At 30.8% G+C, this 25497-nt stretch overlaps 5 protein-coding genes across 5 annotated transcripts; 2 read left to right on the top strand and 3 right to left on the bottom strand.

Annotated features, from left to right (window-relative positions):
• Window positions 1-142: 142 nt before the first annotated feature.
• LOC134830560 (phospholipid-transporting ATPase VA) lies at window positions 143-5692 on the bottom strand. Its single transcript, XM_063844082.1, has 8 exons — window positions 4562-5692; window positions 4401-4508; window positions 4114-4342; window positions 3767-4051; window positions 1298-3190; window positions 695-895; window positions 441-628; window positions 143-361 (listed from the first exon to the last, which is right to left on the bottom strand). The coding sequence occupies exons 1-8, from the start codon at window positions 5395-5397 to the stop codon at window positions 301-303; spliced, it is 3801 nt and encodes a 1266-aa protein (XP_063700152.1). The 5' UTR covers window positions 5398-5692; the 3' UTR covers window positions 143-300.
• Window positions 5693-8246: 2554 nt separating this feature from the next.
• Window positions 8247-11041, bottom strand: LOC134830825 (DNA topoisomerase 3-alpha). The gene is made up of 2 exons (XM_063844411.1): window positions 10909-11041; window positions 8247-10841 (listed from the first exon to the last, which is right to left on the bottom strand). The coding sequence occupies exons 1-2, from the start codon at window positions 11026-11028 to the stop codon at window positions 8307-8309; spliced, it is 2655 nt and encodes an 884-aa protein (XP_063700481.1). The 5' UTR covers window positions 11029-11041; the 3' UTR covers window positions 8247-8306.
• Window positions 11042-14438: 3397 nt separating this feature from the next.
• Window positions 14439-16090, top strand: LOC134830097 (heparin sulfate O-sulfotransferase). Its single transcript, XM_063843465.1, has 2 exons — window positions 14439-14867; window positions 14924-16090. Exons 1-2 carry the CDS (start codon window positions 14735-14737, stop codon window positions 15832-15834), a joined length of 1044 nt encoding a protein of 347 aa, XP_063699535.1. The 5' UTR covers window positions 14439-14734; the 3' UTR covers window positions 15835-16090.
• Window positions 16091-16267: 177 nt separating this feature from the next.
• Window positions 16268-21205, top strand: LOC134831867 (uncharacterized). Its single transcript, XM_063845692.1, has 5 exons — window positions 16268-16397; window positions 17282-17756; window positions 19801-20735; window positions 20892-20999; window positions 21062-21205. Exons 1-5 carry the CDS (start codon window positions 16358-16360, stop codon window positions 21142-21144), a joined length of 1641 nt encoding a protein of 546 aa, XP_063701762.1. The 5' UTR covers window positions 16268-16357; the 3' UTR covers window positions 21145-21205.
• On the bottom strand, window positions 21158-22089 carry LOC134831868 (uroporphyrinogen-III synthase-like). Its single transcript, XM_063845693.1, has one exon. It carries the CDS (start codon window positions 22040-22042, stop codon window positions 21239-21241), a length of 804 nt encoding a protein of 267 aa, XP_063701763.1. The 5' UTR covers window positions 22043-22089; the 3' UTR covers window positions 21158-21238.
• Window positions 22090-25497: the final 3408 nt, after the last annotated feature.

Consider the following 25497-nt stretch of genomic DNA (forward strand, 5'->3'; position numbering starts at 1 on the left):
AATTTTCGAAAAAAATAAGAAATATTTTTTTTTTTCGAATTACAAATTTTCGAAAATTAAATTTTTAATTTTTTTTTATTTTTTTTCTATTTAAAATTGAATTTTAAGAACTTTCTTAACATTTATGTACAAATCTCTTGGTTAAAATTGGTCCATTTTTTTTAGTAAGTACATTTTTAAGTGTTTTAAAGTCTTTTTTTACGACATTTACTCTCTAATGAAATCTAATGAAAAAATAAGAAACAAAATTAAATAGAGAGCACACAACACGAAGAAGTTTTAAACTTTTTTTTTATAAAATTAATCCAAATGTTGCTCCATTTTTCGTTGTGATTGCATTGTAAGGACGACAAACGTGAGTCTAAAAAAAATTTTTAAAATTAATTTTACGATTCAAATAAAAAAAAAATTAAATTCTAAAGAGCAAAATTGAATTTTACCTCGGCAATAACGCTAAAATTGGCGTCAATATCAAAAGTAGATAATATTCAATAGAACTAAAACATTCTTGAATTATCCAATAATTGGCAGATGTTCCAAAGCAACTAACGCATGCTGAATTAAAAATAATGGCAAATAATATAAAAGTAACAATGCTAATGACGAATGACGCGACATGCTTAAATGTCTACAAAAAATGAAAAAAAAAATTAAAATAAAAATTTTTAAAATTTTTCAAAAGTAAAATTTTTACCCAAGTTTTAACTTCTATGGCACAATGTAAGAGCATCGTTACGAGGCAATTTGACAAAATGATTGTCCCAAATTTCCAAAGTCCAATTGTCGAATGGAGGAACGTGAAATGGGCAAGATAGTAAATGACGAGACTTTGATAAAACGAATCCACGATCACGATCCAGAAATTCCAATTTTTGAAAGTTTTGCGTTCGCGTGCCTTGAAGAAAATAATTTTTTTTTTTTAATTACATTTTTCGAAAATTTATGAATTATTAATTAATTTTCGAAAAATTTATATTCGAGTTTTGAGTAAAATTAAAAAATTATTTTTTTCGAATTTAAATTTTAAAAAATTAATTTTCTATAAAAATTTTTTTATTAATTTTTGAAATTTTTAATAAAATTGAAAAAAAATTTTTTTTTGAAATTCGAATTCAAATTTTAAAAAAACTTCTATAACGAACTTTCAATTAATTTTCGAAAATTTGAATTCGATATTAGAATAAAATTATTTTTTTTTTCATAATTTTAATAAATAAATTTTAAATTCGAAGTTCGAATAAAATAATTTTTTTTCGAAATTCGAATTTAAATTTTCGAATTTAAAACAAAAATTTACCTGTTTGTACAATTCAGGCTTCTGTAGCAAAGTTTCCTCTTCCACAATTCGATCATAAATCCCAATACAAATCGGAGGCAACGACGTAAAAAGCAAATTATAAACCATCAAGTAAATCCCGTCGATCATCACAGAGCCCGAAAACCCCGCATGAATTTGAAACCAAAAGAGCACGAGCACAAAAGCTGCATTTTTGTAGAAAAAGTACAAAATCATTCGCGTCAATCGATCTCGTGACCAAAATCCAACAACAAGTAACAAATATTTGAGGAATCTAAAACGCGGAATACTAAAATCCGACGCCATCACGGATTGCATGCCTTCCTGCCCGCTAATTCCAATTCCTACATTCGCAAGTTGTATCATCGAAACGTCATTATTGCCATCGCCGATCGCCAACGTGACGACATTCAAGTAATTTTGCACCATTTTGACTAGAAATGCTTTTTGCAAGGGCGTCGATCGACAACAGAGCACCGTGCGACAATGCTGAATGAGCTGCACAAATTTGTGTGTGAGATTTGTCTTCTCGTCAAGGATAAAAGTCAATGTTTTGCCGTCGGTAACTAAGCTGTATTTGACATTTGACGGATTTTCGTCTTCCAATTTGTTGATGTAAAAGTCCAAAGTCGTTTCTGTGCTCTGACGCGATGTTTCCGTGAGTTTGAGGATCTTCGTTGCCGCTGTAAAGACTTTTGCGGAGTAACAAACGTTCACAGCAGTTTCTAATTTGTCGCCTGTTAGGACCCAAACGTTAATTCCTGCCGTTTGAAGAGCTGCGATTGTCTCGGGAACTTCTTCTTGCAAACGATCTTCGACTCCTGTAGCGCCGAGAAGCGAAAAAGAATGCTCCAACATCTCGTAAGAGCTCAAAAGTTTGTTTTCTTTATTACTCGTGGCTAATTCTAATTCTGTATGTTTTTGTTGCCATTCAAGAAATTCATTTTCAGTCAATTCACGTTTGGCAACGAGCAATACACGCAAGCCAGAAGTCGCATATTTCGTGATGTGATCGTTGATTGTGTCTCGTTGAAGCTGTTCGTCGGTGTTTGCGTCGATTTTTGTGAGACGCGGAAGAATCGCGCTGTCAGCTCCTTTCGCATAAAGTGTTATCTTGCCCGTAGCGCGGTTTTGAACGACAATTGACATGCATTTACGGATGGAATCAAAAGGAAGTAGCTTCAAAATGTTGAATTCGATCACTTGATCGTTGGGGGTTTTGATAACGATCTCATTGGGGGCACGACTCAACAGTTTGAAGCTGTAACAGGAAGCAGCTTGCACTAAAGCGATCTCGTCGGGCGACTCAGCTTCGTAAATTTGACTTTGCCCGCGACTTGGAACACTTTTGACGGAAGTGATGGAGTTCGAGGATTGCTGTTTCATGAATCTCTTGCGTAAATTCGACAAATCTGTGAGCGATTTGTTCTTCGGGGGTGCTCGTTCGGGAATTATCACGCCATTTTCGTTCATCGTGTCGACGTGAGCTGTTGCCAAAACGACAGTATTGCACAAAACGAGTCCCATGAAGAATTCGTACAAGCGAATGTAGTCATTGTTGGATCTTTGAAGCGGCACACTGTTGATCATTCGTGTCAAGTTGCTATTCGGAACGATTTCTTCGACGCCATTTGGATCTTCGAGCAAATCGTGTTCGTACATGAGACCATTGATGGAACAACTTCGGAAAATCATCTTGTTTTCCGTTAAAGTGCCCGTTTTGTCTGTGAAAACGTACTCGACTTGCCCGAGTTCTTCGATTAAATTCATGGCACGACATTCCGCTCTTGTGTTTGTCTTGGCGTCGAATAGCTGAGGGCAGTTGTGGATTTGTTTGACGTTAAACATTCGACAAACTTCGATTGTCACGTACAAAGAGATCGGAATAAGAACCTAAAAGTATAAGAAAAAAATTTAATTATGAAACGAATTTTTTTTTTGCATTTCCAATGCACTAAAATTTTTTTTTTATAATAATTTTTTTGATTTTCATGAATTTTAATATTTTTTAAAAGAAAAAAATTGTAATTTTTAGAATTTTAATGATTTTCATTACTTTTATAAAATTTTCAAATTTTTATGATTTTTTAAGTTTTTCTTTTTAATATTTGAATTTCTTTTGATTTTGGCCTATTTTCATTACTTTTCAAAATTTTTGATTTTTTTTTAAATTTTCATGATTTTTAATTTAATATTTGAAATTTTAAAAATTTTTATGCATTTTCATTAACTTTATAAATTTTTCAAATTTTATGATAAAAAAAATTTTTTTTTCAATTTTTCAAATTTTATGTCAGTTTTTTTTTAATTCTGAATATATTTTTTTACTTCACAAGATGTTTCTAAAAACTATTTTTTTTAAGAAATCATGAAGTTAAAAAAAAAACATTATTTTTTCACAAAATTTTTCTTGAAATGCCCCAAAAAATAACCAAGACACTCTTAAATTAATGAGAAATCAATACTTACTTGTAAAATAATGATGAAAATAAAGAACGTAATAACCGTTTCGTAAGTCAAATCAATATCAAAGAAGATAAACGACACATTTTTATCCTGAAATCGACTCAACCAACGATTTGCTCCAATAGCTCCAACGAGACAAAGGATGAAAAGTATCGCGACGCACCAAATAACGTCGACATTCATCTGAATTTCAACATTTGAACGTTTATAACGAGGTCCTCCATTGTTAAGGAACGCTTTTGTATCGGGGCCTGCATAAACGACAATTCCTTCAACGAAATCCGTGTTCTAAAAGAAAAAAAAAATTTTTTAATGAAAAACAATTTTTTTTCAAAATACAATAATTTTACCCGTATTCGACTTTCTCGCAACAAAATATTTTCAGGAGTAAGAGGAACTCGTTTTCCATTCGCATGAATGACGGATCCATTGAAGCGATAAATCTGTGTTGTCGGCGGCTCAACTTCTAATTTGAAATCTGCTTTTGTATCTTCGAATCCGGATGCTACTTGACGTCGTTTGAGACTTGATTCTCCATCCAAGTCGCATGTTTCGATGTAACAAACGCCGTTTTTGTCACTAAAATGATTAATTTTGATAAGAGTTTTTCTCGATAATGCTCTTGAATGGTATTTACCTTGAATTCATGACGAGCATATCAGCTGGAACGACTTCGTTGTTCGATAAATGAATTAAATCTCCGACTTTGACGTCTTTCCATTGCACGCGTTGATAGCGAACGCCACTAAAAATGGTAAAAAATTAATTTTTTGTTTAAAAAATGAAGAAAATTCTTACTCAAAGACACGACAATACGAATTGTTGATCCTCTTATCCGAATTATATCGTCGAATATCCTCAAAAATATCCTTGAGTCCTGTGACAGCAAGCACAAATATCACGGGGAGCATAGAAATCTCCTTTCCAAACGCGTTGATTGCGGGAAACCAATTCAAAAAGACGATAAAAATAAAGTACAAGTTCGCGATTCGATGTAGCTGCTCAAAAAGATTCTTCGGGACGAAATTTAGAATTGTGTACTTTCGGGTGCTAATTTCGTTGCCTTTGTACATTTTGTTCGGGTGATTTTTCGTCGTTGGCGGGATACCATCGGCAGAGTTTGTGGCAAGATGATTCGGCGTGATTGTCCTGTAAACTTGTTGATCCGACGAGTAAATGCGTTGAAAGAACCAAAATCTCTTCCAAAATGGCAATTTGAAGCGACGAATCGTGTAAACGCTCTCCGTGCGAGATTTTTCGCGGCGATGCGTGAAAACTGTCAGCAACGAGCCTCGATGTACGGGTCTCTCTTCACGAATTGGCAACTGAAAGTCCGTTTTCGATGCACTTCGATTGTGGGATCGCGCGTTATTTCCATTGTTTAACATCAAATTCGTATTTGGTTGAATTCCAACAGGTATCGAAAAAGCCCTTTTGTGTTCCTTCTTGAGCGCCGTCTTCAAAGGTCGCGTATTTTTCGCAAACGGTGCATCGCCATGCGAAACAGAACGTTGATGCGTTTTATCCGCACTGCCAGGAACTTGCAAAGCTTCTGTCGTCGTCCTTGAATTCGTCTCTGAGGAGAAAGTCTGCATCGGGATTTCCGTGAGAACGTCATTTTTCGCCATTGACATCTTTAAATAGCAGCTAATCGAACGTGCAAGTTAGAAATATGTGAATTTTTCGTTGGTTGTTGTCGATGAAGTAGTCTTCCGATGAAATTGTGTTGTGATGTGGCATAATACTAACAATTTTTTTTTCATTAAATTTTCGTTGCAACTGTTGTTCGACGATGAATCACACGTAATTCCACATTTTTATTAATTTATAACAATAATTAATTTTTTTCTTCACTTCTCTAAGGTACTGCAGTAAGGCACATTTTTTACAATGTCGATATTTTTCGATTAATATTTAAAGAGTTATCGACTAGCTACTACACAATTATCTCTCCTACATCATAAATAAGTAAACAAACAACTGATTTGAAAGTCATCGTGAAGTAATAAAAGATTTTTAATATTAGCGCATTTCTTAACTATAAAAAATTTTTTTTTTCAATATTTTTTTTATTAAAAATATTTAATTTTTTTTTGTTAAAATATATTTTTTGACGATATTTTGAGATATTTTTTTAATTTTAATTTATTGAGTTTTATTTATAAATTTTGAACTAAACTTTGGAATTTTGTATTAATATTTGCAAAATTTTGTTTTTAACTTACTGTAATATAAGCGCTTTGGAGGTTATTTTGGATTCTTCAAAAATTCCAAAATTTTAAGGATTTCATTTTATTGTCTTGTTATGACGCAAATTTGTCCTGCATTCTTAAATGTAAACTGCATTCCGTGCACTTGTCGGAGATGCGAATACAGGTGTTTCTTCCAGCCAAAATTAGTATCACATCCTTGGCTGTATTCGCATTTGAATCTTCTTCCTTCTTGTTTAATCGACAGTACTTCCATTGTTGCCGGTATAGTTAAAGGTATAGGAAAGAACAATTCGAGGAAAGCAAGCTTTACCACAGGCGGCAAAAAAGGTATTGGCTGCAGGGTGTATTGTGTACCGGTCTCTTGAATTGCTATATGTTCGGGGCTGTATTGGCTGCCTCGTTGTTGTGATGGTTCGGATTATGGTTGCAGAGTCCATTGTGTTCCTATTGATTGTTGCTCTTGATGCGGATGAGGAGTTTGTGGTTCGTCACCGTCAACGGCGTCATCGGATGTATTCTCAACTCCATTTAGCATGTAGAAGGTTCTCGTGACCTCATCGAGCCTTCCCCAATGGGCCACGAGAATATGGTGCTCATATGCCTCCCGTGTTTGCTCCTCGTCACAATACGGACACTTTTTGGTCGGGTTTTCCATTTTTTAATTATTTTTTTGAAGACTTGTTGTTGGCGGTTTTATTGACTTTTAATTTCTACGTAGACGTATGTAATACAATCTCGTACACTGCACTACATACTTTATTTGAAAATTTTTGTATTTTTAACCGAAAAGTAGGAGTAAATCAATTTTGATGCATTACGATTGTGAGACCGCGTAAACTTACTTTAATATGAGTTTTTATTATAATGTCATTTAATTTTTCTTTTCTTTTTAGGTTTAAATGTTTTCTTTAATTATGTATTTTTACCAAAATAATTTTCGAAAATTGTGAGTTTAAAAAAATATATATTTATATTTTTTATGATTTTCACGATTTACACATTTTAATTATAAAAATTTTTATTTAATTTAAAATGTTAAAAAATTGTAAACCAATATTTAAAAAAAAAAATAAATTTTTCATCTAACTCTTTTAACAGACAGACATCAAAACGTGTACTTTTCTTATTTATACTTTCATAATGCCTTTTAGGTATGTGAATATCGACGAAAAATTTCATTTTGTGCATCGGAATGTTCGAACAAGTCGTTGCACAAACACTTGTTAACAACAGTTGCATTACGTACTAAAACGTTTTGGTTGTAAACAAAAATTAATTTATTGTAAAATTTTTTTAAATTTCGCGGTTTTTTTGAATTTCTACGTAGACGTCATAAATCTCGTACTTACTTTATCATTTTTAACCGAAAAAAGTATTGTGAAATTGTGAAGCAGATGAAAGAAAATGTGAAAAAAATACATTTTCATGGAAAATTTTCATTAATTTGACCTAAAACAAGCATTAAGGAGCTAAAAAAATATTTTTTTTCTGTCATTTTCTCAATGAAAAAAATAATTGAAATGAAAACGAGTGAAAATGAATCAAAATTTTTGGAAAAAACTTAAAATGCTTAAAATGTTCCTGTATTTCATAATAATAACTTCAAAAAAATCAAAATTTGATACAAAAGTGTGAAAAAATTTACTTAAAATCTTATCAGAAACTTGAAAAATCATTATTCTACTTTAAATGACTCAATTTTCAAAAGAAAAATACCCAAAAAGTATCGAAAATTGTTAAAAAGTCAAAAAATATTCATTTTAAGATCTAAAGAGATCAAAATTTGAACCATTCTAATTCGTTCACAAGAAAATCCGTTACTTATGTTCATTCATAACCGGATTTTTATTGAACAAAGTCATGAATGAAATTTCGTTACGGTATATACCAAATCAGCTGACGCACATTTCTATACGAGGATACTGACAAATGTAACAAAAGGTATAAAAGAAAAACAAGAAACGATGCTGAAGTAATTTTATTTTTTTACAAAAAATTATCAAGAAAAACAAAATTAATTAAATAAAAATTAAAATTAATTTATTTGATTGAAAAGATACAAAAATTATTAATTTTTATTCAATATTTCACACAAAATAACTTTTTAAGGAATATTTTAACGATTTAATTAATTTTTTTTAATTTTTTTTTAATTAATTAATTAATTTTAATTAAATTGATTATTTTTTTAAATTAATTTTAATTATATTTCTTAAAAAATTTTTACTGAAAATTAACTTAAAAATAAATTTCGTATCATTTTAGTTTTTTTTTAATTTTTAAAAATTCTTAACTTTTTATTTTTACAAAATTTACAAAAAAAAAAAATCTCAACTATCGTCGCGATTATTTGGGCATCGATTTCTTGTATGTCCCTCAGACCGACAAAGTCCACATTTTCGTGTTCCTCCTGACGTTCTCGTTGTATTTCCCGCACTTGAAGCCCTTCCGCGATTGTTTCCCGTAGAATTCGTTTGCGTTGTGACTTCATCTGCGAATTTTACGAATCCATCTGTCTCGCAAAGATGAAATTGCCTTCCTTTATTTGGTCCGTCTTTCTTTACTGTAAGAACGCGTGTCATTGCTTTGCATTTCGGACATTCGATTGGTTGAAAATTTTGATTTTTCGGCGGTTTTTTCGTCTTTGAGCCTTTACCTCGTGGCGGTTGCGAATTTCTCCAACCCGTCGCCGAAGGATTTTGTCTGCCATTGAAATTATTTTGTCGTGCCGGAGCATTTACAGGCGCCGGCGGCGAATTATTCGCATCATAAACCTTCGTAAGAGCATCCGTGTTCAGCATAAGGGCACTTTTGAAGATTTGATCGCAAAAAATGCAACACGTATAATCACGATTAGTTGTTCCCATGATTCGCATTGTCGACGTACTGAGCTTGAATTTCATCTTGTTTCGACGATTTCCGCATTTTTCGCATTTTTGGTCCAAAACTTCGATAGATTCGAGTTCCTCGGGCAGCCACAGCGTGTTTTGACAACTTGGATAACTGTCGCACGATAAATAGTAGCCCGTGTTGTTTTTCTTACGTTTCAATAAAATACTGTTGGTTTTACATTTGTTGCAGATCATCACTCGTTCGATGCTTGGAGCAGAAACAGGAGCGATATTTGGTACTTCAACAGCGGATGATTGAAGACGTCGACTTAGAGCATCGTCTAATGCTCGAATTTTATCTGTCATCACGCGATACGCCTCTTTGTACAAAGAAATTTGGTTCCGCAGCACGTCTTTCGGGTTTTTCACGCCATCGCAGATCTGTTTAAGCTCCAATTCCAAGCCAGCTCGCAACTCGGGCTCAGCTAATGTGAGTGTCATCGCTTCATAACCCTCAACTAACCCGATTCCGAGCATATTTGGTGTCAAAAATCCTCGTTGCTCGGCGATATAAAGACGTTCTTTGATCGTATTGATGTGCTCCGCATGTGTCGCATCTGTTCCAATGCCATGTTTCTCCATTAAAGCAACCAAATCGGCTTCTGTGAGCAAATTCGGTGCCGAAGTCTTTCCTTCGACCATCCCGAGCTCCGTTGGTTCAAACGTTTCGCCTCTTTGATAGTCGTGAATCTCTTTGGAGTTCCATTTGTCATACGGATAAACCTCCAAATAGTTTTTTTCGAGAACAATCAAGCCACTTGCGGAAAATTCCTCGTCTGCGATCTTAATTGTCACGACAGTTTCCGATCCTTGAGCATCTTTGCTCAAACAAGCGAGAAAATGACGCGCAATTAGATCGTAAACTTTCTTTTCGTCGCCCGATAATCCATCAGCTACTTTGAGAGGATGAATTGGAGGATGAGCTTGATCCGATTTTTTGCCATTTCTCGGATTTGGACCCCAATCGAGCACTTTTTGCGAAAATTCTCCCCAATCTGGGTGGTTTACGTGATTTTGGACCAAACCTTGCAAGTCAATTTCCTTTGAAAAGATGTTCGTTTCCGTTCTGGGGTAACTAATGAAACCTTTTGTGTACAATTTTTCCGCAATTGTCATCGTTGTCTTTGCACTGAGCTTCAATTTGCGCGATCCGAGTTTCTCTAATTCGACAGTGTCGAGCGCTGTGGGTCTCCATTTACTTTTTGGCTTCGAAACGACATTCGTGACTTCAGCAACAGGATTTGCTTGACACAACATGAGGAAACTTTCGCAAAAACTCTTCTCAAAAAGACGATTTCGCGCCCAACTGAACTCCGTGTTGATTTCCTTGACCTTGTGTTCGACCTTGAGCTTCCAAAAGTTTTGCGGAATGAAGTTTTCGATGTCTCGATAGCGTTTCGCGACAAATCCAAGCGTCGGAAATTGACATGAACCGTAAGAAACGAGCCCACTGATGTCTGTGGGAAATGCTTTTTGCAGGCGAAGTGTTTGAAATCGCGTAAAAGCTGCTCCAATCCTCAAATCGAGTTCGCTGCGAACATCGACAGCGTCACTTTGACGCTTATCCGGTTGCGCCAAGTTGTTTAGAGCACGTCGAACAGATTGTTCCGTGATTTCAGAGAACTTTGCACGAAAAACAGCAATATTGGGTTTCACGCCGCGACACACATCAATAATTTCGAAGCCAATATTTTCGCCTTCACGATCGCAATCGGTCCAAATGATGAGTTTTTGGCACGAACGTACTTCACGTTCGAGCGTTCGTCGGATATTGACGAATTGTTCGCTGCATTGCTTGATTACCGGCGCATCGAAAAGTTGTTGGGGATCGCAACTGTTCCAACTGCGATACGATTGACTGAATCCGTAGCTTAACAAGTGTCCCGAAACGGATGTCATCACCATTTTTGCGTGTTGTCCTTGCACTTGGCAATCGAATTCGTAGATTTTGTTGAATTTGGAGAATCCTTCGCGCTGAAAGTGAAGCAAAATTTCGTAAAAAAAAGTTGAAATTTGTTGATTTTTTTGAGAGAAAACTCACGCGTTGCATTGTCCCTCGCGACAAAAGCCCCGCAATTGTCTTCGCAGCATCATTTTTCTCCGCTACATTCAGGAACTTCATCACATTCTGATTTAACGCGCCCAAAATTAATCTGACCATTTGATTTCCATTTGTTTTGATGCAACGATATCCGCTAATTCAGAAAAGTTATTGAGGCTCGTTGCAGAATTTCGATATTTTTACTGTGAAAAATTATTGTTTCGCGCGATAAAATTTTTAAAGAAACATGCGAGTCATATTTTTTACGTTTTTTTTTCTAAAAATAGATAAAAAAAAAAATAAAAATTAAATATATTTTATTTTTCAATTTTTAACCATGCAAAAAACATTCATATCAATATTTCAATTTCAAGCTTCAAATTTATCAAATATACCTTCAAAATGAAAATTACGTATTTTTTTACGTATTTTTTACGTATTTTTTACATATTTTTTACGTATTTTTACCGCATTTCGAAGAAAAAATGCGGTATTGAATTCAACTTGTCATCGTGTGTGAGTGTCAGTAACACTGTACCCCAAAATTTTTTTTTATTTCTTCAAAAATCAATGAGATTTCGATGGAAATCATATTTAGAATGAATATTTATTAACTTTTACCTTTAAAACCCATCAAAAATTGAAAAAATCGTTTGAATGCATGGAAATCATCTTTAGAATGCATATTTATTATCTTTTAATTTTTTTGAGTGACTTGAGAAAAAACAACGATTTTTACTCCTCATATGATAAAATCGTTGTTTTTTTTATTTCTTCAAAAATCGAGGAGATATGCATGGAAATCATCTTTAGAATGCATATTTATTAATTTTTAGCTTTGAAATTGGTTGAAAAGTGACTTGAGAAAATACAACGGTTTTTACTCCTCATATGATAAAATCGTTGTTTTTTTTATTTCTTCAAAAATTTGCATGGAAATCATCTTTAAAAAAATTTATTTATTATCTTTTACCGTTTAAAACCCATCAAAAATTGGTTTGACGAAAATACCAACGGTTTTTCGAAAAACTCAAGCAAAAAAAAATCGTTGTTTTTTTTATTTCTTTAAAAATCAACGAGATTTTGATGGAAATCATCTTTAGAATGAAAATTTATTCAATTTTAGCTTTGAATTCCATCAAAAGTTTGTTAGATCTTGACTTGAAAAATTTCTTGACCGTTTTAATTTTTTTTTCGAAAAACGGTCAAGCAAAAAAAAATTTTTTTATTTCTTTAAAAATCAACGAGATTTTGATGGAAATCATCTTTAGAATGAAAATTTATTCAATTTTAGCTTTGAATTCCATCAAAAGTTTGTTAGATCTTGACTTGAAAAATTTCTACGGTTTTTACTCCTCATATGATAAAATCGTTGTTTTTTTATTTCTTCAAAAATCAATGAGATTTCGATGGAAATCATATTTAGAATGAATATTTATTAACTTTTACCTTTAAAACCCATCAAAAATTGGTTGAAAAGTGACTTGAGAAAATACAACGGTTTTTACTCCTCATATGATAAAATCGTTGTTTTTTTTATTTCTTCAAAAATCGAGGAGATATGCATGGAAATCATCTTTAGAATGCATATTTATTATCTTTTACCTTTAAAACCCATCAAAAATTGGTTGAAAAGTGACTTGAGAAAATACAACGGTTTTTACTCCTCATATGATAAAATCGTTGTTTTTTTTATTTCTTCAAAAATCGAGGAGATATGCATGGAAATCATCTTTAAATGCATATTTATTATCTTTTACCTTTAAAACCCATCAAAAATTGGTTGAAAAGTGACTTGAGAAAATACAACGGTTTTTACTCCTCATATGATAAAATCGTTGTTTTTTTTATTTCTTCAAAAATCGAGGAGATATGCATGGAAATCATCTTTAAAATGCATATTTATTATCTTTTACCTTTAAAACCCATCAAAAATTGGTTGAAAAGTGACTTGAGAAAATACAACGGTTTTTACTCCTCATATGATAAAATCGTTGTTTTTTTATTTCTTCAAAAATCGAGGAGATATGCATGGAAATCATCTTTAGAATGCATATTTATTATCTTTTACCTTTAAAACCCATCAAAAATTGGTTGAAAAGTGACTTGAGAAAATACAACGGTTTTTACTCCTCATATGATAAAATCGTTGTTTTTTTTATTTCTTCAAAAATCGAGGAGATATGCATGGAAATCATCTTTAAAATGCATATTTATTATCTTTTACCTTTAAAACCCATCAAAAATTGGTTGAAAAGTGACTTGAGAAAATACAACGGTTTTTACTCCTCATATGATAAAATCGTTGTTTTTTTTATTTCTTCAAAAATCGATGAGATATGCATGGAAATCATCTTTAAAATGCATATTTATTATCTTTTACCTTTAAAACCCATCAAAAATTGGTTGAAAAGTGACTTGAGAAAATACAACGGTTTTTACTCCTCATATGATAAAATCGTTGTTTTTTTTTATTTCTTCAAAAATCGAGGAGATATGCATGGAAATCATCTTTAGAATGCATATTTATTATCTTTAACCTTTAAAACCCATCAAAAATTGGTTGAAAGTGACTTGAGAAAATACAACGGTTTTTACTCCTCATATGATAAAATCGTTGTTTTTTTTTATTTCGAAAAATCGGAGATATGCATGGAAATCAAAATGCATATTTATTTTCTTTAACCTTTAAAACCCATCAAAAATTGGTTGAAAGTGACTTGAGAAAATACAACGGTTTTTACTCCTCAATGATAATTTATTTTTTTTTTATTTCTTCAAAAATCGATGAGATATGCATGGAAATCATCTTTAGAATGCATATTTATTATCTTTAACCTTTAAAACCCATCAAAAATTGGTTGAAAATTGACTTGAGAAAAAACAACGGTTTTTGCTCCTCATATGATAAAATCGTTGTTTTTTTTTATTTCTTTAAAAATCAAGGAGATTTTGATGGAAATCATCTTTAGAATGAATATTTATTCAATTTTAGCTTTGAAATCCATCAAAAGTTTGTTAGATCTTGACTTGAAAAATTTCTTGACCGTTTTAATTTTTTTTTCGAAAAACGGTCAAGAAAAAAAATTTTTTTTTTATTTCTTTAAAAATCAAGAAGATTTTGATGGAAATCATCTTTGGAATGAATATTTATTCAATTTTAGCTTTGAAATCTATTAAATATGGGTTGAAAATTGACTTGAGAAAAAACAACGGTTTTTACTCCTCATATGATAAAATCGTTGTTTTTTTTATTTCTTCAAAAATCGATGAGATATGCATGGAAATCATCTTTAGAATGAATATTGATTCAATTTTATCTTTGAAATTCATATCAATTTTCCGTAATTTTTGATCAATTTCAAGCTTAATTAACTTCAAAATTAAAAAAAAAAACCTTAAAAATATTTAGCTTTAAATTATTTATCTTTTGTAAATATCTCTTTATGTTACTTCAGACTCTCTCTCGTGCGAAACACTCATTTTACACAGTAATAAAATAAAAAACGAAATCCAGCTACAAACCTCAATTTTGACGTGAATTTTGCTCATATTGTTGCGGAAAATAAAGGTTTTCACGATTTATCGAACAATTTCGAGGATTTTTATCAGCTCTTTGCATTAAAAAGACATTCCGCAGTCATTCCAGTTGAAAGGCGTCAATGATGTTTTGGATTGTGTAAAAATTTCATCACAAATCGATCGCAAGTCGAACTGAAATGCAAATTTAGGGAAAAAAATGTAGCAATCAATTGCATTTATTGACAATACAAGCCTTTTATACTTACGATACTGTTCCGAAAATCGTCAAATAACCAAGGGAAAAATGTTGAAAACAAAGTTTTTCCATCAAATCAAATGTGTTTTTCTCTTCTTGAGCACGTCGTTAGTTGTTTTCATCCTGTATTGGCTCTCCATTGCACAAACGAATGATGATAAAATGCCCTTCATGAGGACAGGTGAGAAAATTTTTCAACTTTTTTGTTTCGAAATTGATAAAAATTTGTGTTTTTAGGTCTTCAAAGCGAATTTTCAGCGCAAAACATGCAAAATTTCGATGAGGATCTTGTCGTCATTTACAATCGCGTCCCAAAAACGGGCTCAACATCGTTCGTGAATCTCTGCTACGATCTCTTCAAGCGAAACAAATTCCACATTGCTCACATAAATGTCACGGGCAACATGCACGTCCTCAGTCTTCCGAACCAAATCAAATTTGCACGAAATGTCTCGTCATGGCAAGCGATGAAACCAGCTTTTTATCACGGGCACGTCGCTTATTTGGATTTCACAAAGTTCGGCATCGCCCAAAAGCCGATTTACATCAATTTGATCCGCAAACCGTTGGATCGCCTCATCTCGTATTACTACTTTTTGCGATACGGCGACGATTACAGGCCGTATCTCGTGCGACACAAGGCCGGCGATACCATGACGTTCGACGATTGCGTCGAACAGAAGAAACCCGACTGTGATGTGAGTAACATGTGGTTGCAAATTCCCTTTTTTTGCGGGCATCATGCGGAATGTTGGGTGCCGGGCAGCGAATGGGCCTTGCAACAGGCGAAATCGAATCTCGTACGGGAATATTTCCTCGTTGGCGTCACCGAGCAAATGGATGAGTTCATTTCGATGCTCGAGTTGTCGCTGCCGAGGTTTTTCAAAGGTGCCACGGATCATTTTGCGACATCGGCAAAGTCCCATTTGCGAAAGACAAAGACAAAAATCGAACCAAAAGACGTCACAGTGAAGGCAATTCAGGATACGGCAATTTGGCAGATGGAAAATGAATTGTACGAATTTGCTGTCGACCAATTTCAATTTTTGAAGAAAAAGTACAAGCTGCCGGGAAAAGACAAAAATGTCGTGCAAGACTTTTTCTACGAGAAAATCAAGCCGAAACTCGGCAATGGCGCGAAAAAGTGACGAACGAAAGGCGAGAAAGGAACAAAAGTGCATGGAAGACACAGACTTGTCGTGCAATTCGCACCGACAACGACAGCAAAGACAGGAATTGTAAATATTTCGAGTACAATGGAGCCTCAAAGAGCAACTTAACTTTTTTTTTGACAAAAAATCAACAAAAACAAATCAACATGAATTAAAAATCGCAAACAAGTACTGATAGAACAATAACTAATATTTAGTTTTTTTGGCCATAAGATAAAAATTACCACGTAGTGAAAGAAAACTTAATAAAAAAAACTAAAACTATAAAAAAAAGGATTTAATTTTTTGTCAATTCAAAAATAATTTCAACTTGCATGTTGATATGATAAGATAACCGTAGCTCGAAGATAAGCGACAATGCGACAACTTTTGATAAGGCTTCTATCTCTTCAGTATTGTTTTAAATTTCCCTTTTTGTGGCTGTGACAAAAAATATTTGCAGAAATTATTTGAATTTTTCGTACGAAAAAGACTCAAAGTCTTTGAATTTGTGATAAAAATGACTTTAAAAGAGAGATTTTTCTTCATTTTTTTAATTTGTGAGTTGAAAAGTGATTAAAATTAGATCGTTATTGGATAAGTTGAAATTTTTAAAGATTGAAAAGACCTTGAAAAAGTCAAAACTTGACATATTTTTGATTGAAATTGATGTTTTTGTGTCATTATAGTGAAAAATTATTATTATTTTTTTTTTTTATTTTTAAAAATTAAATTTTTTTAAAAAAATTAATTTAAAAAAAACTTTTTATATTTTAAAAAAATTTTAAATTAAAAAAATTTTTCCATTTAAAAAAAATAATTTTTTAATAAAAAACTTAAATTTAAAAAAAAATAATTTTAATTAAAAAAAAAAATTAAATAAAAATAAATTTTTAAAAAAAATTTTGAAAAAAAAAAAAAAAAAAAAAAAAATTTTTAATTTAAAAAAAAAAATTTTTAATTTAAAAAAAATTAATTTTAAAAAAAAATTTTAAATTAAAAAAAAAATTTTTAAAAAAAAATTGATTTAAAAAAAAAATTATCCATTATTGAAAAAATGTTTTAAATGTTCAATAATTTGAAAAATTTCATATTAACAATGACTTTCGGTGTGAAATATCATCTTATGATAAGAAAAAGTACCAACATGAGTCTTCATATCTCAAAAACCGATAATTATCGTACTCTAAAAAATAAAAAAATCTTTAAAAAAATATTAAATCAAAATTAATTAATTAAAGGTCGAAATTGATAAAAAATTAATAAATGCGCAATTTAAAAAAATTTCCGCAAAAATCTAGTTTATTAAACCATCAAATTGATAAGAAATTTAAAACTTACACGTTTTTTTTTCGTCGAATCAAGATAATACGAGACACAAGATTAGATATCATTGTAAATTTTTTTTCATCCTTCCTGTTATTTAATCTTTATTTTTGTTTAGACTTTTTGATATCCGGCATGACAAACGGGACTTTTCTCAAAGCTGTGCCTGCAAAAACGTTAATTGATCCGAGAAATTTATCCGCTGGAAGTGATGATGTGCTCGAAAGTATTCATCTTTTGAACGATGGAGGCGGAAAATCTGAAGATTTGGAGAAAATGGAAGATGATTATGATGCAATTGAAGAAATTAAATTTTTGGATGATGGCGAAACGACACAAATTTCAACTTTGGAGACTTCAGAAGTAACGAGTGAAAGTTCTGTTGGGACTTCTGACGGAATTTCATCTTCAACGAGTTCATCGACAACAATTGTTTCGACAAAAAGTGACGAAATTTCATCAACTACAGTTGCTTCATCTTCAACAACGACTCCTTTTCCAAAGATTTGCGATTATGAACTAACTTCGGATACGGAATTAAAATTTCCGAATGATGAATTGACTTTTGATAAGAATCATAATGTTTCTTGGTGGTAAGTTTTTCATCTAAAATTTTCAAATTTTCATTAATTATTTCTTATTTTTAAAAAATTTATATTAAAAAAAAACATTTAAAAAAAATAAAATTAAAAAAAAATTATTTAATGAAGTTTTCAACTTCTAAAAAATAGAAAAAATTAATTAAATTTTTTTTTAAAGTTGAAAATTTTAATAAATATATTTTTTTAATTTAATTTTTTAAAATATTTTTTTTTTATTTTTTAATATTTTTAAACATTTTTTTCGAAGAAAAAATGCGGTATTAAAAACGACTTGTCGTGTGTCAGTGTGTGTGTGTGTGTGTGTTCCAGTGTGCCCCAAAATTTTTGTAAGTAATTCTTAGTTATTTGAGTACTTTAAGGGTCTCTGGACATAAAAAAATGAAATTGAAAAAATAAATTCCTTTGACATAGTTTTGTTTTGAAAACTAAATCAAGAGAAAAAAAAAAACTGTGTCAAAGCAATTTTTGTCAAATCTTGCTCCAAATGGATAAAAATTTGTCAGAGGGCTCTAATTTATCATATTTATTCATTTTATAACTCAAAACTGCCAAAAAATTGAAACTGAAAAAAAATTTTTTTCTTTGACATAGTTTTATTTTGAAAACTAAATCAAGAGCAAAAAAACTGTGTCAAAGCAATTTTTGTCAAATCTTGCTCCAAATGGATAAAAATTTGTCAGAGGGCTCTAATTTATCATTTTTAATCATTTTATAACTCAAAACTGCCAAAAAATTGAAACTGAAAAATTTTTTTTCTTTGACATAGTTTTATTTTGAAAACTAAATCAAGAGAAAAACTATGTCAAAAACTGTGTCAAAAACTGTGTCAAAGCAATTTTTGTCAAATCTTGCTCCAAATGGATAAAAATTTGTCAGAGGGCTCTAATTTATCATATTTATTCATTTTATAACTCAAAACTGCCAAAAAATTGAAACTGAAAAAAAATTTTTTCTTTGACATAGTTTTATTTTGAAAACTAAATCAAGAGAAAAACTATGTCAAAAACTGTGTCAAAGCAATTTTTGTCAAATCTTGCTCCAAATGGATAAAAATTTGTCAGAGGGCTCTAATTTATCATATTTATTCATTTTATAACTCAAAACTGCCAAAAATTTGAAACTGAAAAAATTTTTTTTCTTTGACATAGTTTTATTTTGAAAACTAACAAAAAATTGAAACTGAAAAAAAATTTTTTCTTTGACATAGTTTTATTTTGAAAACTAAATCAAGAGAAAAACTATGTCAAAAACTGTGTCAAAAACTGTGTCAAAGCAATTTTTGTCAAATCTTGCTCCAAATGGATAAAAATTTGTCAGAGGGCTCTAATTTATCATATTTATTCATTTTATAACTCAAAACTGCCAAAAAATTGAAACTGAAAAAAATTTTTTTCTTTGACATAGTTTTTGAACTCTATTCATTTTTATCAAAACTGCCAAAAAATTTATTGACATTTTATTTTGAAAACTCAAGAGAAAAACTGTCAAAAACTGTGTCAAAAAATTGAAACTTTTTTCTTTGACATAGTTTTATTTTGAAAACTAAATCAAGAGAAAAACTGTGTCAAAAACTGTGTCAAAGCAATTTTTGTCAAATCTTGCTCCAAATGGATAAAAATTTGTCAGAGGGCTCTAATTTATCATTTTTATTCATTTTATAACTCAAAACTGCCAAAAAATTGAAACTGAAAAAAAATTTTTTCTTTGACATGGTTTTGTTTTGAAAGTGTATGAAATTGCAAAAGGGTCATTAGGAGTACGAAAATGTGACTTGAGGAGTATGAAATTGTGAAATGAGGAGTACATCGAAATGCGGTATAGTATGTCGTTCTTTAGACGACTACTTTCTCTATTTTTTAATATTTTTTTTATTTTTTAATTTTTTTGAAAAAATTTTTAATATTTTTTTAAAATATTTTTATAATTTTTTTTTTAATATTTTTTTTTTTTTAAATATTTTTAAAAAAAAAATTTTTTAAAAATATTTTTTTAAAATATTTTTTTTTAATTTTTTTTAAATATTTTTTTTTCACAGTTTTCATTTACCTGATGGTCCTTTCGTTGATATTCACGTAGAAACACTCGATCTCGATCCAAAAACGGATTATCTCATCATTTCTGCGGGAAACGGCGACGACGACGACGACGATGAAAAGGGAAAATTCATTACGGGATCTCATCAAAACGTCTCTTTTCGCATAATTCACACGAATCGCGCTCTCATCTCGTTACGTTACGAAGCAAAATCCAAACCGAAAAATTGGGGCTTCAAACTTTTCGTTTCTTCTGTCGGGCAACATCCGTCGTCAACGACGCCCGAACCCACAACTGTTCCTTCGTTCACGGGCGACCTTCAGACAATCACGAAAAGTCTCTCGATCGCTCACGAACTTCAAAATCACACCGATTTGTGGGATGTCACGTTGCGAAATGCCCTCGTTGATGCCACGAATCTTTGGCGAGACGAACACAACTTTACGGAATTCCTTCAAAAGTGTCGTCGCGAAAATGTCGTCATCAAAAAAGTTTCTCCTTGTCCCAAAAGTTGGCCTGATAATTTGAATTGTGTGAGATTGGAGTTTGGAATTCCCTTGAATGAGACAGATTTTAATGGAGAATTGCCCGAACAGCTCAGTTCTGTGTATGAGTTGACCGAGGAGCATCTCGAGGAAATTTGGCGCGAATTTGGCATCCAAAAGTTGCACGAAATTGGAATGACGGAGTACTTTTTGCCAAATTTTACGGCAGTTTTAGCTACATGGACCGGAGTTAGTGTTGGCGTGATTGTCTTTTTTTGCATAGTTTTGTTTGTGATTTGGAAAAATGATTTGTTCAAAGGATATCGACGCATGAACGAAGAAACTGAGGAAAAACCGCGCGATGAAACGAAACAAAATGACATTACGATGATTCCAACGCCCTTTTTGTATGGCGAAGATGAGTTTCCTGAAGGCTTTGGAGATGAATTTGGTAAGAAAATTCATGTTTTTGCATTTTTTGGGTCTTAAAATGATCTTTTTTGACCAAAAATTTCAAATTTTTACCTTTAAATGAAGTTTTAAGACCTCAAAATGACAATTTTTGATCTCAAAAAGAACATTTTTGAATTTTTCCATAAAATTTCAGAACGCGACAGTTCAATCCACGAACCAGATACGACAATTTTCGACGTGCGAACCCCTCCGCCTTCTAAAAATACCGTCAGATTCGCCAAAAACGATCAAAACATCGAAGGTAATATCTTGAAACTTCCAATTTTTATCCAAAAAATCAACTTTTTCATATTAAATTAACAGATTTGAGACACGGAGCATACACAAACCCATTTGCGCTTGAAATTGAAGCCTCTGAATACGGATATCGGGACTCTGAATGTTGAAAATGCCTAAAAAATTAGAAAAAAATGTAAATAGTTTGTATTAAAAATCAAAATTAACAAATTTAAAGACTAGAATTTTGTGTATCTCATAAATTTATGAGTCTCTAAAGGTTTGAAGGCATTCCAAAAGCCCTTCAGGCGTCGGAGACGATGCTATACCATGACATTCAAATCCATTTTGAACGATACTTTGCTTCGTTGTCTCTCCAATAGCGATAAATTTCTTGTTTTTCAACGTCAATGGTCCTTTTTGAAGGATTTCTTTACAGGAATTTACGCCGCTTGGACTGAAAAATACCAAAAATCGCATTTTTGAATCGTCAATGATGGTTTTTAAATTATTTTCTAATTCTGAATGCGGAATTGTGTCATAAGAATCGATAATTTTCAATGAAATTTCGTTTTCTTTCAGTTTTGTTGGTAAAACATCAGATTTTATCGAGCTACAAGGAAAGAGAAGAGGCTTCGGATCTCTTTGAAAGTCGTTGATGATCATTTCCGACAACTTTGAGGCACTTCCAGAGTCTTTTCCCGCAGAATTGAGATCCAATTCGACGCTCGCTTCATTCCATGTACTTGCTCCAACGCAATAATTTTGTTTGTTTTTCCATTCGGAGGGCAGGGTTTCATTGGAGAGAGCTTTAACGACAGCTGTTACACTTCGGGGACTCGTGAAAATGATGCCAGAGTAATTTTCGGGAGTTTTTAATGCTTCTTTCAGTTCTGACAAGTTTTTGTATTCAAAGTCGATGGATGGTACGAGAAATGCCTCGAAATTATTTGATTCCAACAATGATTGATATTTTTGAAAACTTCCTCCTTCAGAACGGAAAATGGCGATTCTTTCCATGTGCCTTTTGGGCTTTTTCCTTGCAGGCTCTTCGCTACATTCCGACATTAAAAATAATTTTTTTTTCAGCAATTTTATTTTTGTTTATTTATCACTTTCATTCGTCTCGAAATTGGTTCCAATTTTTTCCGCACTTCCGCTTTGGTGGCTCCAAACAGGATGTTGACAACGTGCTTGTAGCGCCATCTGGCGACTTATCACTTTCATTCGTCTCATTGGAAAATTGGTTCCGATCAATCGGAATGGAAAAATCGTTAATTTTATAAAATTATTTATTCAAAAGTTTGAATAATTTAAAATTTCATTTATTTAAAAAAAGAGGCTCAAAGGAAGCAAGATGTTGTCTCGCACAGACTTCGAATGGGTTGAAACAGATGAACCGCATGCGAGTTGTCGCAAGGAAAAAATACCCGCAAATCAAAAAACTTTTTGAGCAAGATAAAAATTTTTAAAAATTTCAGAATTTCTTTTAAAAATTAATGACTTATGAATTTAAATTAATTAATTAATTAAAAAATAATATTAAAAAAAATAAATAAATTTTTTTAAATAAAAAAAATTGTTTAAAAAAAAATAATTAATTTACCTTCAGACAATGGAACATCGACTTGACGCATTAATTAACATACTTAAAAACGAATCTTAGCAAAAACAAAAAATATATATTTAATTCATCAGAACATTAAATCATCAGCATTCAGTCTTCTTGCAGTTCTTAACACGACTTGAAGTTACGTAATGACGATCTCGAATAAATTTTTTGTGATTTTTATCGTTTTTTGCGGCATTTTGGACATTGAAGCAATGGTACCTTGTGAAGGAAGTCCCGAATATTACGATTGTGAAAGTAAGAATTTTTAATTAATTTTAAAAAAAATTATATTAAAAATTAAATTCGAACAATTTTGAGCAATTTGATGAGAAAATTTTTTTAAATTTATTTTTTTTAATATTATATTTAAATTAAAATAAAAAAAAATATGAAAAAATTATTAATTAAATTTTTAATTAAATTATTTATTATTAAAAATTATTTTAAAAAAATTAAATTAAAATTTTAGCAAAAAATAAAAATAAAATAATTTTGGTAAAAATTCGGAGAAAATTTTAATTTAATTTTAATTTTTTTTAATTTAAAAAAAAAATAATTTTAAAAATTAATTAGTTAAATTTTTAAAAAAATTATTTATTGAATTAAAAAAATTTCAAAATTTTAGCAAAAAAAAAATTATATAAAAATAAAATAATTTTGACAAACATTTTTATAAAATTTAGGTAAATATTTTTTTTTTGTAATTTTAAAAAAATAATTTTAAAAATTTTTAAAAAATTGTCTTATTATTCAAATAATTTTTTTTAACTTTTTAATTTTTTTTAAATTTTAGTTCCCATAACAGACTGTTCAGGACAAAAAAGCTGCGAAACGGATGGTTGTCAACAATTTTGCTCCAATTTAGGAGCAATTCCCGTTCCTAATCGCTGCAACGAAGATTTTTGCTTTTGCAAAGCTTGCGATTCAAATTGTTGTTGGCTCGCTGTTCGAACTGCTCTTTACGAACGAGAGAATTGCATAAGAACAAGAGTGAGAACTACCGAAGAAAAAGAAGCAACAGAAGCTGAAGTAACTACAACAAGAAACGACGAAGAAACCACGACAATTACGAGTGAAATTTCAGATCCCGAGTAGAAAAAAAAAATAAAAGTTTACACGTTTTTGCGACAAAAATTGCATTTTCCATAAAAGTCTGATAGAATTTTATCTGGAATTAACATAAAATTAATTAATTGTCGAGAGCTGCCTTTTGCGACAATTTGCGCATTTTTTCGCCATGTCTCGTCAAGAATCACGCTGCGCTGTGTGTGCAAGAGATGAAAGCGATCTTAATTAAATAATGTCTGAAACTGGTCACTTTGATTATTGATTAAATTGTTTTAGCGTAAAAATTAATTAGATTGCGAGGTGCAAACTGGTACAAATTGCCTTTCATGGCGCAAAATTTATGCGCTTTTACGATTTTTATCGCTTTTCGCATGAAATGGGAACAAACAGAAGCCCAACTGTGCCTATTTTGACTTTTTGTGAGAAATTTCGCGAGTCATTGTGCGTCGTTTTGGGAGGTTCGCGTACAAAATTTTTCAATTTGAACAAACAAAACACGCGTCCTATCAAAACTAATTAATCAAAATGAAAGTTTTTCGACCAAATTGAGCTTTTGCACACATTTCGAGAGCTAACTTAACTTAATCAATCAATCTCCGAAGCAATTCACTACGGATGACCTTTCGATTCAAGTTTAATGTACCTGCATGCAGCATTCGATAACTGACTCAGCGATAATTACACCCTACAAGTCACTCGCTGTGTACAGTCATCACCATTGAAGTTTTATTAAGGCGGATCTGAAAAAAAAATATTGAATAATTTTTTTTTAATATTAATAAGGCACGCGAGAGGAGACGAGACGTAATAATCAATGTCACGAGACGAAATATCGATCGATTTTTTTTGAGAGGAGAATCTTCACACCCTTCTTCTTTGAGGGATTTTCGTTTCCATTGACTACAAAAAGTGCAATGTTCGGATTATTTGTCGCACACCTTTATTTTGTCCGCCTACGCTTGAAATATTTTCGATATTGCACATGTGATACGATCAGCAATCGATAAAGTATGGAATTATTTTTGTTTTTAAACGAAACGGAACTGCATAAAAAAAGTTAATGATTGAATTACACGAATTTAAAAAATGATCAATTCTTTTGAATTATGTCATAAAATTACATTTCAAGTTTAAAATTTTTCATATTTTTATTTAAAATTATTAAATTTTATTTTTTATTATTTTTTGTTATTTTTTTTTTTGCAAAATTTGATAAAAAATTATTTAATTAATTAAAAATATTATTTTAATTTTAAATAAAAAATAAAATAAAATTTAAATTAAAATTAAAATAATTATAAATTATTAAATTAAAAAAATGATTAATTAATAAATTAATTAATTATTTTCTTAGTTAATTTAATTAATTAAAAAAAAATAATTAAATAAAATAAAATAAAAATAAATAAATAAAAAATAAATAAATAAAAAATCAATTAATTTAAAAATTAAAATAATTTCAAATAAATTAATATTAAAATTAATTTTTAATTATTTAATAAATAATTTTAAAATTTTCTTAAAATTAACAAAAATCATCTCTACAACGAATATATATTAAATTTTAGGCTTGAAAAATGACTTGCAAATTTTTTAAAAAAATTATTAGACCACATTAGATCAAATTTTTTGAAATTTTCATAAAAATAATTTTAACGGTAAAAATTTTGAATTGACAGATGTCAAATTTTGTCTTTAAATCCCCTTTTTATCAATTTGTGTTCATAAAAATTTAATCTTTAATTTTTTTTTTTTTTTATATTTTTCAGCTATAATTTGCTCCATTAATCTATCGATCGATCTAATCTCGGCAGTTTTGACTGTTTTTTTTGCTCTCTTTCAA

The sequence above is a fragment of the Culicoides brevitarsis genome, chromosome 2 (genome assembly GCF_036172545.1).
Source record: "Culicoides brevitarsis isolate CSIRO-B50_1 chromosome 2, AGI_CSIRO_Cbre_v1, whole genome shotgun sequence".
Lineage (NCBI taxonomy): Eukaryota > Metazoa > Arthropoda > Insecta > Diptera > Ceratopogonidae > Culicoides > Culicoides brevitarsis.

Coding starts and splice junctions, on each gene's coding strand:
- LOC134830560 (XM_063844082.1), bottom strand. CDS start 5,397: ATGTCAATGGCGAAAAATGACGTTCTCACGGAAATCCCGATGCAGACT. Junction 4,509..4,561: donor TCGTATTGTCGTGTCTTTGA/GTAAGAATTTTC, acceptor TACCATTTTTAG/TGGCGTTCGCTATCAACGCG. Junction 896..1,297: donor AGCCTGAATTGTACAAACAG/GTAAATTTTTGT, acceptor ATTTTCTTCAAG/GCACGCGAACGCAAAACTTT.
- LOC134830825 (XM_063844411.1), bottom strand. CDS start 11,028: ATGGTCAGATTAATTTTGGGCGCGTTAAATCAGAATGTGATGAAGTTC. Junction 10,842..10,908: donor CGCGAGGGACAATGCAACGC/GTGAGTTTTCTC, acceptor CTTCACTTTCAG/CGCGAAGGATTCTCCAAATT.
- LOC134830097 (XM_063843465.1), top strand. CDS start 14,735: ATGTTGAAAACAAAGTTTTTCCATCAAATCAAATGTGTTTTTCTCTTC. Junction 14,868..14,923: donor AATGCCCTTCATGAGGACAG/GTGAGAAAATTT, acceptor TTGTGTTTTTAG/GTCTTCAAAGCGAATTTTCA.
- LOC134831867 (XM_063845692.1), top strand. CDS start 16,358: ATGACTTTAAAAGAGAGATTTTTCTTCATTTTTTTAATTT. Junction 16,398..17,281: donor TTTCTTCATTTTTTTAATTT/GTGAGTTGAAAA, acceptor ATTTTTGTTTAG/ACTTTTTGATATCCGGCATG. Junction 17,757..19,800: donor AATCATAATGTTTCTTGGTG/GTAAGTTTTTCA, acceptor TTTTTTTCACAG/TTTTCATTTACCTGATGGTC.
- LOC134831868 (XM_063845693.1), bottom strand. CDS start 22,042: ATGTCGGAATGTAGCGAAGAGCCTGCAAGGAAAAAGCCCAAAAGGCAC.